The sequence below is a fragment of the Lagopus leucura genome, unplaced genomic scaffold (genome assembly GCF_019238085.1).
Source record: "Lagopus leucura isolate 7727_CA_CO unplaced genomic scaffold, USGS_WTPT01 Super-Scaffold_100037, whole genome shotgun sequence".
NCBI classification, from domain to species: Eukaryota; Metazoa; Chordata; class Aves; order Galliformes; family Phasianidae; genus Lagopus; species Lagopus leucura.
In genome coordinates, this window is record NW_024962286.1 from 4,502,739 (window position 1) to 4,519,848 (window position 17,110).

Consider the following 17,110-nt stretch of genomic DNA (forward strand, 5'->3'; position numbering starts at 1 on the left):
TGATGCATAAGTAGGTAAACCTCAGAGGTGTCATGGTTCTGAGAGTCCCAGTAACACAACTGTGCTGCTACCACATCTGCAGCAAAACATCAACAGCTCCCTTCAGCAGGGATCAGCCCTGAGTGATTTCTTCAAGAAAGTACTGCTCCAGGTTACTGCTCTCAGAAACTCAACATCAGTACCACATACATTTCTTGAAAAAAACACCTGAAGGCAAAATTAAAAAAATAAATACAAAAAAATCCACTCAGATGTACCTTTTTACAGCACATTTTCTTTCTGTAAAGGGAACATGCTTTTGTAGTTCATGTTAAACTCTTGACTGCTTACCTGAGCCAAGGTGGCATCTGCACACGCTTTCCTAGCATCCTGCAATAGAACAGTTAGAGAACTCAGAAGAAGTTCTGTTCAATCTTGGCATTGTCAAGTTAATCAAGTTGTCACAAAATAATGTTTAGAAAGCATTTTGGTTTGTTATTCAGAAGGGACCCATCGTAACTGCAGCACGAACATAACATGACAGACTGCTGTCAAAACATGCTGAGCACTTGAAATTTCCTTGTCATGAAACCTCACATCCGGCAAAAGATTCCAGCCGTAATGACAGACAACTTCCACCACGTTCAGGAAAAAGTAAGGCATGAGATGTGTTTATTAATCAAGCTAGTTACATACAAACTATACTTCAGTTAACAAATTGTCCTACGCCAATACATTGTTTAGACAAAATCACTCAAAGGGACTCAGCTACTTTAGTTACATGACGATTTTCATTGCAGAGGTAAGAGAAGTACATGCAACTTCTAGGAGAAAACAAAACTAAACCTAGTAGCTGAAAAATATGAAGATATGAAAAAAATTTCTGACCATAGAATTAAGTAGAAAGAACACAGCTTGGAAAACGAAAACATAAGCTAGAGAACTTAACTTTAGCTGCAAGAAATACTGGGTAATAGAACTATCTGACAAAGGAAATATTTTAAGGCTTATCGTTGAGACTCAGTGGATTTTTTCCACCTTGGAAAACCAAATTTGGAGAATTATCCTGAGCTAGCAAGTAGGGAAAATAACTGGCCAAACCTTTTCAATTCACTCCTGTGAAGCACACACAGTTTACCCATTATCAGTTAGTAGTACCTGACTGAACTTTGCTTAAAAAGCACAGGTAACCACGCAGCCTGTGTGGATGTGTGCTCCCACACGAGAGTGTAGGAGTTCTGGTAACAGAATTTAGTTTAAGATGTAACCAGTGTTCTGCTTAGTCCCTTGGAAAAAAAAAAATTAAACAAGCATTAAATGAAGACTAAAAGCACCAAAAGCCAACTGTCATACTAATAGATCTGTTTATGCTCATTCCAGCACAAACACTACTCTGTAACAGCCGCATTTCACATGCTTTCATGCAGTAGTACACTTTACTTTCTTTTTCTAGGCAGCTTTTATGTCTGAAGGGGCTGGAACAATATATCCAGACTAGCAAGTATCATAACAGAGCGCACAGAGATTCCTTCTGTGGAGTTAGAGACTGGCAGTGTGCAGTACTAGCGAGAAATCTGAGCTTTACAGTCAGTTTAGATATTTCCTGTGTGCTGGCTGGTCAGAAAGCTGTGAAAAAAACACAACTTCCTATACATTAAAAATAATAAATGATGCTTCAAACAGAGATGGAACAATGAAGACAAGTACTGTTAACTTAATCTGAGGCAGGCAAACCTTTACTTAGTTTCAACTCCCAGATTAAAAGACCACCTCTTCAGAATGAGGACAGAAGTAGAAAAACTTCACAGTGCCTCTTCTCAGGTCTGTGCAAAATTCAATCATTACCAGGTATGGCTGAATATTTAGAGAACAGGTGATGGAGACTAATGGAAGGAATACACAAGAAGGGATGGTAAAGCAAACAAAATGTAACTTTAGACAGAGTCTACTAAATAAAATCCCTGTCACAGCCTGCATTTCAAAGAGTTTATCTTGAACATCTTAACTTATCGTGCACAAAAACAACCAATAGGTTTTTGTTTCACTTTCTAGAGGAGGTTTGTTGGTTGTTTTTTTTTTTTAAGCTTTCAAGATATGTGTTTTTTGTCTTTAAAAAAAAATACATACAGGGAGACCAAATTGAATAAGACAGGGGAGTTTCAGCTGTTCTGTTCTGTCTTTGATGTTCTTCCTACTAAAGCATAAGACCTCTGCAAAGTCCTTGTGAATCTCAGCATCAATGAACATTTAGAATAGGCCTGTATTAAAGTCATTTATAGTCACTGAATTCATTCTGAAAGAACAGATCAAACTGTGTTCTGCATATGTTACGTTTCCCTCCACAAGGAATTACAATACTGACTACACTCCAGTTCACGTTGGGCTTCATAATACATTTTTCAAATTAAATCTAAAACAAATGTCATTTGGACTACATTCTATCCTTAAATAAACAGACTGCTCTCCTCCTTTTACTCAGTAACAGAAGAACAGACACGCCATTTATTCAGAACAACATGCTGACTCCTATAGCCTTCACCTGAATACTGCCAATTCACAAAACAGTTCACAGATGCAGTTTATGTAAACCTTAAACCACACTCAGGAAGTTTTAATCATCTTCATTCCTCAGCCTGTTCTCTCAGAGTTACTGGAAACTAAACACATGTTTCTGAATTACCCCTTGACTATTTATTCAGTACAAGGTCATTATCTGGAACCAACTTACTGCCCCAAATATGTTCTCAGGCTCCTCAAAACTACACTTGAAAAGAGCAAGTGAAACACACACTGAAAGATAAATGGAAACACTGGCTCAGAAAAACTTCAGTAACCATTCATCTTGATCGAATCCAATCTTATCCATGTTGTGGATTTACTTGTGTAAAGGTGCATATACGTGAACTTCATTACGTTAACTCTGACACTGTGGAAAAAAGCATAATGCATCACACTGCTGTCCATCTTTGCCACCTTCAAGACACACACATCTTTTCTGTAAACTTCAAGACCCACTGGTGAAATACATACTCTGATTTGGTTTTTCAGTTGCTCAGCCTCCTGGCGTAACTGGTCGAGCTCACTCATTTTCCTGTGCTAAAGGTGTCCTCTGCTGCCACCTCTCAAACAACCAGAAATCTGAAAGACAAGCAGTAACAGAAGAATTAGCAGAAGTCATAGATTAAAATTAACTGAGCAGACAATCTGAGTTACCTCAAACAGGACTTACAAACCAATCACTGATAGTTTTTTTAATCTTCAAAATACAGGTGACTTTCTCTGAAATGCCTTCAGAATACACTGTTAGCATACGTGTTCACTATTTTTTTTTTCCTCCTACAGAAAACAGATTATTATTTGGACTTATTCCTTCTCCTCCAGGTCTCTTTCTTTGTATCTTTTCTTTCATTAGTGTTTTTTGGATTTAGTTTTTTTTTTTTTTTTTTTTATAAACTCCAATTTCCCAAGAATGACTCTTCCAGCAATTCATATTAAGGTTAGACAGGAAAGCCAGAACACCTCCACAGGACACAAAATTAGAACTTAAAATATTTAGATACTGACAGGCAAATGCAAAATGCTGTCAAAAGGCCCTTATGAACTCTGTCTGAAACACAGCAGTTATGAAAAGTGTGTTCTATTATCTGGATAGAACATTCACAAGTGTTGTTGAGTTTTTTCTGGACAATTGTTAACATGTCCTCTGAGATTTCCCAGAAAGGATTCCAGCATTGATATATGTCAGAATAAAATTAACATTTTTTCAACATTAGGTTAAGAAAAGGAGTTCAAACAAGTGCTGCTAAAGCCACGTCTCCACTACAACACCTGGATTTCCAGCCATTAACACATCAATATGGTCACTGCCCTCTGTGGCCAAAAATGAAGCCTCAGTGAAACAATTATCACCGAATGCCCTCCACCATTCTGCATACAGCTCCTCAACAAATGGGCTGTTCTCTATTATAATGACATATAGGTATTTTCCATCAAGCATATTGCTCATGATTAGAAGTCTGTTCTAGAAATATGCCAGCATTTCCACGCTGGCATTTTCACTAGCATTCTATACTTGAAGAAGTCGAGGTACAGCTGAATTTAACCAAAGAACTTCTGCATACAATGTAAATGTAAGATGCTAAAGAAACTCACTAACGAAGTTCGCCCTTTGCTGGAGAACAACATATTAGACTCATTTCCATATACTACGTAAAGCACCTGCAGGTCATTAAAAAACACACAGAACACACTACTGGTGGTTGAGAACACTTTATTTGCCAGAACTGACCCTTTATTATTAAATAATGCAAATGCTTTGCTACCAGCTTTACATATTATTTCATTGAGATTTAATCAGCTTATTTATCTTGGCAAGCATGAGGGGTTTGGCTTTTTTTTCCCCAGAGCTCTGAGGCAGCCCTTCCCAGGGGGAAAGACGAGGATAATTTCTGATGGTCTATAGAGCTTTGACACTCTAAAGAGAACAATTCCACATAACCAGACCCAACTCTATGCTCTCTCTTATTGTAATAGCTAGTATTCTAAACTGATGACCTCAAGGAACTTAAGTGTCTCATCTTGTCATGTCATAGCTTACAAGTTTATACCAGGTGTATTTTAAAGAAGGAATTTCACTTAGTTTCTGACTCAAAATCTCCACTCATAACTTTAAAGCCCTTTTCTTCAGTGTGAAACCCGGTCTCTTTCTCTCTTCTGGCTCCAGGGTCATCTTTAAGCCCTTTAAGATTGCTTGTTCAGCTTAGCCCAAAATCCAGTTAAGAAAAGACCTGCCCAGACTTTTATTATCCTCTAACCACCTTTCTTTCCTTTCAGTGCTCTTCTCTTTCTCAAGATCTACTGTTCATTCTACACGTAAGACAAACCACTCCACAGTTGGGTCTCCCTGCAATTTTTAAGCACAGTCAGCAGTTTCTCCAGCTGCAGTCCGGTCACACTGTGCAGCAGCATGCACTACTCCCCAAGGAATTAAGAAACTCTCAAAAATGTTCTTAAAAATAAACTTCATTAAATTTTCTGATCTTTTAGCTTCTTAATATCTGATTCTATTTCCGCTCTTCTCTAAGTTAATATATAGCCCAATTCCCACTAAGCAAATACCAACCTCTCCAGGCAGAGTACAAGGAACTTCAGATGGTATCACTTTATTTCAGAGAAAGAAATTACAATCCAAACCTTAAATGTTCTGCTCAAGGACACAGCAACTCAACGATAGGATTAAGATAAAGATTTAGGACACCGAATTCCAGCTGCAGAGCTACAGGTAATTACACTGAAGATTTACATACAGCTTTATTTAAAAATATAATAGGGTGAATAATCTAATGTCAGTCAACGCAGGTATGTCATTGTGCAGCATACAGCTTAAAATAGTGCCCATTTATTCTTACCAGAACTTGTGTGACACAACTGAATTCTCTTGCATTTAAACGAAGCAGAACTTCTATGTATGGAATAAGAAGAGGCTGAAGGAGTGTGTTCAGAGAAGGGCAATGCAGTCAGTAAGGGGCCTGGAGCACAAGTCTTACAAGGAACACCTGAGGGAAGGGGGATTATTTAGCGTGGAGAAGAGGAGGCTGCAGGGAGATCCTATTGCTTGCTATAACTCTCTGAAGGGATACTGTGGTGATTTGGGGGTCGGCCTCTTCAATGTAACTAGTGATAGGACTGAAGGGAATGGCTTCAAGTTGCAGCAGGGGAGATTCAGCTTGGATGTTAGGAGAAATTTCTTCTCCAAAGGAGTGGTCACACACTGGAACAGGCTGCCCAGGGAGGCAGTGGATTCACCGTCCCTGGAGGAGTTCAAGAAACATTTAGATGTTGTATTGAGGGACATGCTTTGGTGGGAAATAGTGGTGATATGCAGATGGTTGGGCTGGGTGATCACAGAGGTCTTTTCCAACCTTAGCAAGTCCACAATTCTAAGAATACTACCGCTAGAAAAAGTCACATAAAAATTCAATGCACAGAAACCAAACCTTGTAGTTTCATTCCTGCATGTATGCAAATGATCCAGAGTTTAAATCATACGAGCTCATTTCATGCTTGTGTTTTCTAGCTTAACATAGCTCATACTGGAAGGTGCTGCTGCAAATGACAAAGCCAGGTGAAGCAGCCCAACTGCATTAAGGTTTTTTGACCAGTGGTAACACAAGCAGCAACACTGATTCAGACATGTAAGAAGCTGCAAGGAAGTCGGTTGTTCTCTGGTTTATAGGGCACCATGGTAACTTCAGCAGAGACATGGCTCCCCTCACACAAGTACCACCCCCAGGAGACTGTCACAAGTCTCGTGCCATAACTCTCTGTTGCCTTGTTACTGAAGAGAAGCTCTATTCCCAACTCTCACATCAAACTGAAAATAGTGCTCTGCTTCAGCACTCTGCTTCAATTTCCTTCCAATTCCCACTTCACAGAAGGTGATAGAAGGGAAGAACAGCCCAAATACCTTCAAAAAGAATTAAAACTATGATCAGAACACAACCTTCAGTCTTTTCATGACTGCTTTTAGCCAGACATATGTATATTACACACAACATACCCTGTTTACTGCATACCTCAGCTCCTTAAACACTTTACTCATGAACTCCTTGCTAAAAGGCAGCCATTCACTTAGGTTTCAAGGACAGCTCCCTTTTAATGAATAATCTCAAGATGATTTACCATCCCTACGAAGCCTTTACACCCACACACAAGATAAGAGTCCATTACTGCAGACAGCAGCGAGTCCAAGGAACAGAACTGTAACTATTAAGGCTTCTATGGAACTTGACTATCAATCGCTTGCCAGAACTCATGCTTCAGTATTTGCTGCATGAAAATCAATAGCTAAATGCTTATAACTCTCAGTGTCTTGCCAGCCTGTAATACCATATATACAGAAAAACACAGAACAAAAATAAATACTTTTACACTTGGTGTTCCAAGTCAGCCCTTCTGCATTTCAAGCAACTCCAAACTCTGAACCGCATTTCTGACACAGCATCAATGGGAATTGTTTAAACCACATTTCCACATTCCCTTTGTAGTCTTTGTTGCTTGAACATCAACAGGAAGTTCTGATTCCTGTCAACTTGACTGAACTCACTAACACTCAGGAAATGAAAATCCTAATGAAGCCAAGAGCTTCAAAATATAGGAGTGTTCTGAAAGATTTACGGGTCTGTAAAATACATGGGTTAACCAACCAGCCGACTCGGCTATTTCCCTATTTCTTTTACATCAAGTCTTACGCAATTAATCCTGTGCCAAAAACATGAACCTGTGGGGAAAAAAAACACCCTTCAGTAGCATCTGAACTTCTCAGCTGCACTGTAAGTAAGCAGAGCTTACTGGTACTGCAACCAGCAAACCAAAAACAAAGAAACCAACATCACCGCAACACACCACACACTCTCATCAAGAACAAGAACAGATAAGGCAAAGAAATTATACTGGACAGGAACTTGAAGTAGCAGAAGCTTCAATATATTATATGTAGGCTCATCAGAAGCAAGCACAATTTAATATCATATAATAACACCTTTTTGTTCCTTGGCATGCTAAAAAGGCACTGAAGTACATTCTAGAAGGTTTCTAGGAGAAACTTCAAGTTTAATAAGGATAATACTTCTATTTCTGGTGTTTTGAAGCAAGTTATTTCATTTCTAAGTCAAAGTCACTAATCAAGCTCCACACTGCTTTTCTCAAATTACCAGCACAGCTGTGATGAAATAGGTAGCAGTCAAGCTCAAGCTCACCTCACTTCCCTGTGAACGTGTTACTGTGCTCCTGAAGGCAGCTCCTCAAGAATAACACCTTCACTTTGCTGAACTCACTCAAGACCTTTCCACAGGCTGATGTGCTTAAGTGCCACTGCTCTAAGCCTAATTCCTCCTAATCTTGTTGACAAGTATACCTTGTAGATAATACTCTTCTTGCTAGGGACAATAATACACCTACTTGCAAGGCAGTTGACTATTCTTCACTACTTCAAATGACCCAGGTCTCTAATCTCTTCTTGCAAGTTACTCAGAGAAGAATAAAACACTGTTTCCCTCTTTCCCAGCTAAGAAAAACAAGCACTGACAACAGCTAACTTGTTACTCTCCACATATGATAGTTCTGCAATTAAACCATGTTAGAAGAATTTATCATGTCACTCATCTTCACTTCCAGTTTCATTTCCCTTTGTGCCACAGAAGACAGAGGAGATTTATGTCTAGGCAGACATTTATATATTAAACAACTCTACACTGAATCTTTGAACTATGAATAGAAAGTTTATGAAATCTATAAAACTTCCCAATACTTCCTGCAAATGCAAATGTACTCAGGATCCCAGTAGAACAACCCTAATTTAAAGATGAAGCTCACAGCCTGGAAAACAGTGAAGGACAACAATTGAAGTGCTAAGAACTCAAATCCACCCACTTCAATACTAGATACTGAATATCCTTTCCAATGTTCAAACTCTCTATACAATGAGGCCTAATTATAGGCAAAACATATATAGGCAAAATTTACTAAATAATTCATTCTTTCATTTTTCCATACAATTCTAGAGAAAAGATAAGAGCCTGCTTCTCTCCTAAATAGCCTGTTATGTGAGTAACCTCCACAGCTTAAAGGAGAACACACACTTTTCAAGGCTCAGTCAAGTATTTACAGAATGTTCTATCCCTTGATGGTGAAGTTTTGTTTGCTGCTCTCCATAAGTAAAGTAATCCCATCAAGCCACTGGTGATGTTAAGCCTGGCAAACACAGAAAGCTTACATTTTTGTTGTTAAAATAACTCCTGAATGCAGCCATTTCACAAGCAGGTCAGCTAAATCACCTTTCTCCCAAATGAACAGACTATTCCCTATTTGTTCCCTCAATACCTTTCGTGGTAATACACATCACTCCAGTGTGTGAGGAACAGTCAGAAAAAAAAACAGGCATAATTTGCAAAAACAGGAGTCCAAAATGTACAGCTGTAAGAAAGGCTCCACATTATGCCTACCCAACAGTCTCATAGCAGGTCATCTGATTAAAAGAAGCTGTGCTAATCTATCAGATACTATAAATCCTATTAGTAACACGTACAGCAGCCCGTACATTTTCACAATGACAAAGGAATTATACAGAATCCACTGGTAGTTCCAGTGTTTTTATATCATGCTGACTTTGGAAAGCTGCTTTTTCTTGTTACTTAAACAGAAGTGCACACTGATTCCTATTTGACTCTAACTCAATAAGTAAGATTGTTAATTGCCTGCAGGACAAACTTGTGTGCTCTTCCCAAAAAAAGATTTTAAAAAAGGATTCAAAGGTGCCTTCAGATTGTGAAGCACACATCTACAGACACAAAGAATTTGAGGCCACCGATCACAGGAAGGTATACAGGGACACAACGTGAGAAATGGATGGGATCACACAGGATTCTGTGACAGAACCTTTATTTGAAGCGAAAAAACCATACTAAGACACGTGAGGAATAGCTCAAAGACTTACCTGCTTAATACACCGTGCTGGTTAAAACAGAACAACAGTTTACACAAAAAATAGGACAGAAAATACTGGCAACATGACAGTGATGCTGTCTAAAGCAATGATTTCTCTAGACCTGGAACACTGAGTTCAGTTCCAGCATCTGCACCTCCAAAAAAAAGGAACACAGATGATATCTAGTGTTGACCAAGGCAAGTAATTGAGAACACCTCAGGAAATGCCTTTAGAGAAAGAGCATGGGGGATAGTTTGCTTTCTGCAAAAATAGCTAGTATATAGTAGGCAGAAATAACAAATTTAGTTGTGTGAGAAGCATTTTCTCAGTTAATCACATACTAACTGGCTTCACAAGAGGTAGAAACACTTCAAGTTAGAGCCTGGAAAGTAATAAAGTTTCACTTATCCAAAAAAATATTAGTGACGATTATGATTGCACAGAACATCTACTTAAATAATACCAAAAACACTGAAAGTGCAGCATGATGAGCTCCTTTGTTCACAAGAAACGTGGCCTCGTTTGTCCCAACATGGCTGGGAAGTAATTTCTCATTCATGAGAATAACTCTCCTAATTTTTTTTTTCCTTTTACTTCCCTGCCCCACTGAGATGAAACAGTTTCATCTATGGTCTCCCTCTGCTTCACGAGTTCCATTTCTGAAGGAAGGCAGGCACTAACATCTATTATTTAGCAAGTTTCCTGACCATTTTTAAATCCTTCCTGTTGACATACGAATCCAAATACTAAGGTAGAAAATGGGTATTTTAGACTTGCATTGACTAAAACAACTAAAGCTGGTTAGCCACTTTTTAAAGTTAGCATTAGTTTCTCAAAAACTAGAAAAAAAGGAACTACCTCATTCTTCTACTTACATTTTCTCTCACTACAGTAGAAAGCCAACTTCTGCTGTCAAACATGAAAATTCTGGAAAGAAAAACATCAAAATGAATGTAATTATTAAGAAACAACATACATTTTGTACCAAATTCAGCAGAAATTCAGCTACCAAAGCATAGACTTCTTTTGCTAACATAACGGGAACAACTGGTTTTTCTTCATGAAGGAGAGGGGCACTGCTTCAGCAACATTGCTGACATCACCTGAAGACTTGCTCATCTCAACCAGTTTAACATTTGTTAAGAAAACTCTTGGAGCCCTCAGATCAGTTGTTCTTCTCTCCCTAGCAACACTGAAATCCACACTGCTGTACTGCAGAGCTCATGGTTCGAACAGAACGGTCTCACTCACAAGACTGGAATTTTCTGTGCTATACAGCACCCCTCAAAACATCTCCATTCTCTAAGCCCTGAAATTATTTCTGCTCAATAGTGTTTCTGATGTGCGCTTGCTTTCTAAGTACAGTTCAATATCAAGGTATCTATTTCATCAAAAGAAGTTACATAAACCTCCTACTAACAAGCTCCAGTGAGAGCACACCACTTTTCTTTCTAGAAGGGTTACAACTGATCACCACAGATACTAAGGACGTAAAAGGATTAAAAATGACAAATTAAATAACTCACACACTTCCATTCTGGAAAATGGTAATGATCTAACACACAGATGGACTTCACAACAAGTAGAAAAGACTTCAAGAAGTTTTACAACTTCCTATTTCTTTAACAGCACATAGGAATGATTATAGTTCACTCCGTGGTTTGAAATGCTCCTATTCTGACGTTCTGTGATGTTTCTACCTCACAGCACAACCTGGGCTGTGAGTGATGCCAATGGACACCTGAATACACACCTTCAAAACCACTGCATCAAAACAATGAAGGATTGCTCTGAGCATAAAGCAGGAATGTAACGAAGCCAAGTCAACTTAAATCACAACGTCAGCCTGCAGCTTCATCTATTTTGAACTGCAGAGCTTAGATGAAATGCGAGTTTATGACTTTAGAGCTCACTGTTAGCTGGAAAATTTTCAAACTACTTCAGTGTCTGGTATGGAGGTTAAGCTACTTAGGATATGGGTCATCCTCATCCAAGCCCATTTATAGATGAACCGTTTAGTGCTGTGATTATGAAACCACAGTGTAAGCAGTTTTGCTCATTAATGCCACAACACACTTTCGAACATAAAACAATAACTCACACTTAAAAGCCAAATTTCTCCTCCCTCCCCACACCCTCGAGGAAGCAAACACATCTGATATCACCATTATAAGGTCTGGGGACAAAAAAATAGAAACAGCAATGTTCAACATCCAGAGGTTGTGACAGAAAGATGTACCCACAGTGCAGACATCACGAAATGCAGTGAAATTCTGACAGAATTCCTTGAAAAGTCAACAAGTAAAATTACACTGGAATGCTAACCACACACAGAATACACAAGTGCAAAGGCTAGAACACACCATTATTGCCCTGTGCTGCACCCTCATTAATGCAGGAGAGGTGCTGCAGAATTCTTATGCTTTCTGCAAAAAAGAAGAAGAAAAACAAAACAAAACCAAGTGTTTTAACCAGCCTGCAGGAAGAGTCATGAAGCATAACAGCAAACTTCTCTAGAAACTTCAGTTTGTTTCCAAAAGCAGGTTCCATTTTCAGCCAGGTGTGCTGGAAGCATCCTATGGTGCCTGCAGAATGCAAACCTGGCACTGAGATAGCTTTGCTTCTGCATTACAGATGGAGCTTGTTTAGGAACAAAAGTAGACAAACCACTTAAGAAAGATTTGAATTGCCACAGTTGTCCATTTTTAGATAAAACGTAGCCTGGTAAAAGCAATATGAAAATTACAGGCCACTACATTCCTTCACAGTACTGGCTCAGCAAAAAATCCTTATTGTAATGAACTCAATACACACTCTGCCTTAATCAGCTCTTATAGCCCTGCTTAGCTGAGAGTTTGAGGTTCTCACCATCAAGAAGTGGGATTTCTAAAACAGGAGAGAACAGGAAGGACCACAGAATACTTGAAGCATGGCTCAAGTGGTTAAACCATGACACCAAAGCACCTGGAAGTCAGCCAGCCCTACCAACGGCTGTACAACCAGCGTCCCCATGCCCACAGCATTCTGCACCAATAAGGCATGGCAGCCCAGACTAAAAATACAAAATTGCAGTAACTCTCCGAAGGCAAAAGCACCACTGCTTCCAGGTAAAGCTTCCCTACTACAAGCATGTGCTCTTACTGTTGTTGATCTAAGATGCTTCTGAATTGAATATATTAAGCAGTCATATTGAGGCAAAAACTTAACCTGAAACTTGATCTCGGCTCCAACACCCACCAGCCTACAAGGCTCCATGCCTGAAGAACTTCTACAGAAGAAACCATGGCTGTTTTCCTGAAGGTTGGTGAAAGCAGGAGAGAAGAGGGAAGGATGAAAGAAAACACCCCAGACCTCAATACAGTTACACATTTAAGAACCACTATCAAGTATTTGCTACTTTGTCCAGTGTAAAACTGAGATGAAAATTAACCTCCTTGGCATTAGGAAGTTCAGAGCAGCACCTTCCAGTTTCAGCTTTCTGGAAAGCAACAGTCATCTGAAAGGGACAGATCCTACACTCAGCAAGGATGGCTGTATGCAGGCAGACATTTACTAATTCAAGGTGCAGATGCTGTGTTCCAGCTACCAACCAACACTTAGCACCACGCTAGACATCAAGGTACATGGCAGCTATAACATCAGCTGAACCAGGAATGGCAAGTTAGTTACCTTATAATATTACTTCTAACAATTGTTTCTTACAGCCTACAGACTGTTCTGCAGTAATAATCAGCTGTCTAAAAGCCCAAGGGATTACACAGCCTTCCCAAACCACTGCCAGTGACATGGAGTTCCTGCTATGCCACTGGGAAACAGTAATTAGAAGTCTGAAATTTGAAGCAGCGTTTCAGGGCTATTCTGTACATACAGAAATTATCCTCAGTTTGACTGATCAGTCCTCACTTTCAACCTGAGCAGTTTTATCAGATAGCTAGAAACTCAAAGGAACAATAACACATCTTACAGAATACCCTTCAAGAGATCATTATTTTAGTTCAGAACTCGGAGTACAAACCCGTATTCCAGAAGTTTAGAAGTTAACCTCATGTGCAAAATCCTCAGTGTGCCAGAGGCTATTATCACGCAGCAAGGCCGCACAGAACATCTACTGAGCAATCACCCATCTCCAACTGGACCTGCTTTGCATAAACCACCAGCTTTTGCTTGCATACCCAGATTTTCTAATACCTGAGGACTCATCGTTCCCTATGTTTGAAAATAAACCTTTACGACAGTTTGCCATTCCCTGAAAATAGAATACTGCTCAGCAGAGAACAGCAATGAAATCACGGCAGGGACACTCAGAACACACAGCTCTGCAGCTCATGGCTGACTCCTTCTGCCCCCAACAGTGAATAAAAGCTGCCTTCATGGAAGACAGCATAGCATCCCTGCTGCCAAAGTACTCACATTTCCTGATGCTAATCCCGTGACCTACATTTAAAAAAAAAATCATACTGATGTAATATTTAAGCATAAAAGTCTGGGCTGTAACAGGTCACTTGATTAATCCTTCCCAAACTCCTCTGCAAGCTATGTGTATTACTAAAAATCTCAACTCTAGGAATAGCAGAGAATTCAATAAAAACAAGGGGACTATTGCAAGCACACCCTTCTCAAGAAAGGTTGAAGTAGTTAAAATATTAATAACTATTTGAACCTCAGGAATTCAAGTCAAAAAACTTTCTAATTGCAACTTTTCTGTCTCATTCACAAAGAAATTCACATTTAAAACACTTCAATGTGAATTTCTTGGTAAATAGCTGGAATAGGAAGTTAACTAATTCTAAGAACAAAAATGACAGTTTTCAATATTTTTTTAATTACGTCAAAAGCCAGTATGTTAGTTTCTACTCTTTTGTTCAATATTATCTGCATGCAATTCTTTCCAAAGAGCAACACATCAATCAGTGAACTGCATCAATTTTACCAAACTGGCCAGCTATCCCAGCTGAGTTCTGACCTGCCTACTTCATAATTACAAATAATCACTGTAACTGCCACAACAACAACGTGGTAATTCACTTATGGATTGATACTGAGCCTGAGGAATAGCTAAGTAGAGCATCATTGGAATGAAGTTATGCTACACCATGAAGGAAGAAAAGTATTTCAGTGGTCCTTAAAGCAACAAGAAGTATTTTATAGATATTTTATGCATACAGCAGATAAAAGACGACACAGGGATTAAAATATGGCATGATTTCCTTAATCTTTTTTTTCTTTTTTTTTTTTTAAACAAAAATAGATTGAGCAATACGTTGTTCCCTAGCCCTGCAATCAACATAATCCATCTTTAGTCAACGTGCAAGCAGTTCCATTAGTTCTCATTGCAATAATTTATACCTCCTAGTGCTCATGGATTTATCCCAGCAATTGCTGTGTTTTGATATGCACTGCTGATACAAAACCAGTTCAGATAAAGAGCAGGAGGACCAAAAACAAGGTTGATGGACTGAAAAATAGAGTAACACAGGAGACCTCAGAGCCATCAGACAGCGGAGGGGTATCTGAGACCAGACAATGCAACAATGCTTAATGTGATATAGAATGTAAACCTCAAGTACAACCCAGTGACAGTACCACAAGAGAAAGCACAAAGGTACAACAGGAAATACTTGCTTTCATGCTTGGACATTCCTCGTTCTACAGTACAGCCTTAACCCTCATAAAACCTCTGGCATTGCTCTTTGTGTACCAGCTGTATTCCTCCTGACACATACCTGGTGATCAAAGTAAAGAGAAAATACTCAAAAAAAAAAACAAAACCAAAACACATTTATGTGGAGCCAGCCACCCAATACTACTGTTGCGCAGAACTACGTGGGTTTTTGGGTGGGGGGACGATGGGGAAGGCATTTTTGAGTTTGCTTTTACAACAGAAAACACATTAACTGTAACAGGCAACGTATCAATCACTGGGGTCCTTTAAAAACAGAAAAGGAGAGGCCTGTCTGAGGACAGGCCCTATACAGAATATTAAGGACTGCTTTGCAAACAACAAAGCCGTAGTTGTTTCCAGCTCCAGCTTCCCTCCCAGCTTGCTTCTAAGTTCCGTCATCTTCCGTAAGAGCTGAGCTGCTCATTAACTAGGAGCTGATCTATCACAGTTTTACAGCACAGTGCCTGGCAGTAAACCATTTGCCATCCTGGTTTGCTTCACATGCAAGATTATGAACTGGCAAGGCAGCAGAACAGCGGATGTCTACGCTACCTTTTGCGACAGAGGGCAGCAATACCTGCCTTCCTCAGAGCGATCCCTTCCGACTTCAACTCACAACTGCAAGGATGTAAAAGAAAAGAAACAAAAGATACTACTGGATAATTTAGACTGAGAAATCGGAACAAACTGAAGCAAGTTTGGAATTCCCCCAGGTAAGCATCCAGGTAAACACACCGACGCTGCTAGCTTCGTGACGCAGCTTAATGCTTTGTGATCAATTCCCAGAGCAGCAAAGAAGTAACACTGCACAACCTAATTTATCATGAATTCTGCCATCTGAGTTAAGGGAAGAAGTCAGACTAAAAGCAAGTATGAGGATTACTGGGCTTCTTCTCACGACTAAAGGACTTTAATTAGATTTCCAAAACGTTTTGAAGAACTCTACCACACTTAAAATACATCTTTTCTTTACTCCAGGCAATCACAGTAGAAGTCAATGACTATTATAGTTTGAAGATTTTTCTTTGAGTAACACAGACTGTGGTCTCAATGTATACAATTAAAAATCAATTCATTTGCTGTACAACTGAAAATTATGCATTTCTTCATCGTTCATCCACAAAAATCTGACCATCCATTATAGGTTTGGATAAACAAGAAATGCAATTCTAAATCCAAGTTTTCAGGCACAGCAGACCAGTGCGCCACTAACCAGATAGCATCTTAGTCAACCTGCAGCCAAAGTGCAGGACTACACAACCTGGGGCACAATCAAATTACCTCAAGCACCAAGCGAATCGTTCCTGATCTCCATACAGACAACTCCCTCACGACACAGACAGTAACATATCTGCCTGCATCTTCAGTGTTCTACCAATTCACAAAGAGCACGCAACAGGAATGCTAAACATATGTTCCAACAAAGAGAGTTCTTTAATTAGTACACTATAATCTTATTTGGAGTACCAAAGGTTGCAGCAGACTATCACGTCTACTTTGTTTTTCTAGACAAACAGAAAAAACCACCTAACTGGAAAAGACAGTTCTAGGAACTGGAGAAATCCAGCAGGATCACAACCAGATTTCTCCTCAGCACACACATACAGGCCTGCTTCATTGAGTAGTATGGTTTTATTTACTGAAAACAAAACATGTGCTAAGTCTTGCATTACGCAGCTGTAAGTCATGACATTTTACACACTACATACACATAACTTATATTTTGAGATTCAAGTATTGCTGTGTTCAATATCTAGCACATACCTCAAACCATTTGGTCTTAACTCAGATGCATCAGCTCAACAATTAAACTTAAAAGGAGCAGAATTAATTCTATACATGGCAGGAACACTCACTGCACTGATTTTCACTATGAAGACTCCACTAGAAATTAATAATATTATACACAGAATAGAAATAAAGTTTGAAGACTTCATGTTAATGCTATTCACAAAGTGAACATTTCTACTTACCTTTAATAGCAA

The 17,110-nt window shown here is 39.2% G+C and overlaps 1 protein-coding gene across 2 annotated transcripts in view; it reads right to left on the bottom strand.

Moving 5' to 3' along the window:
* GNB1 (G protein subunit beta 1) overlaps positions 1–17,110 on the bottom strand; it is a 32,620-nt gene that overhangs the window by 7,955 nt on the left and 7,555 nt on the right. For both annotated transcript variants that reach the window (XM_042883169.1, XM_042883170.1), the window contains exons 2-4: positions 10,339–10,390; positions 3,010–3,117; positions 331–369 (exon numbers count right to left, since the gene is read on the bottom strand). In XM_042883169.1, coding sequence (XP_042739103.1) covers positions 331–369; positions 3,010–3,066 — 96 coding nt within the window. In that variant the 5' untranslated portion in view covers positions 3,067–3,117; positions 10,339–10,390. The remainder of the gene's footprint in view (positions 1–330; positions 370–3,009; positions 3,118–10,338; positions 10,391–17,110) is intronic.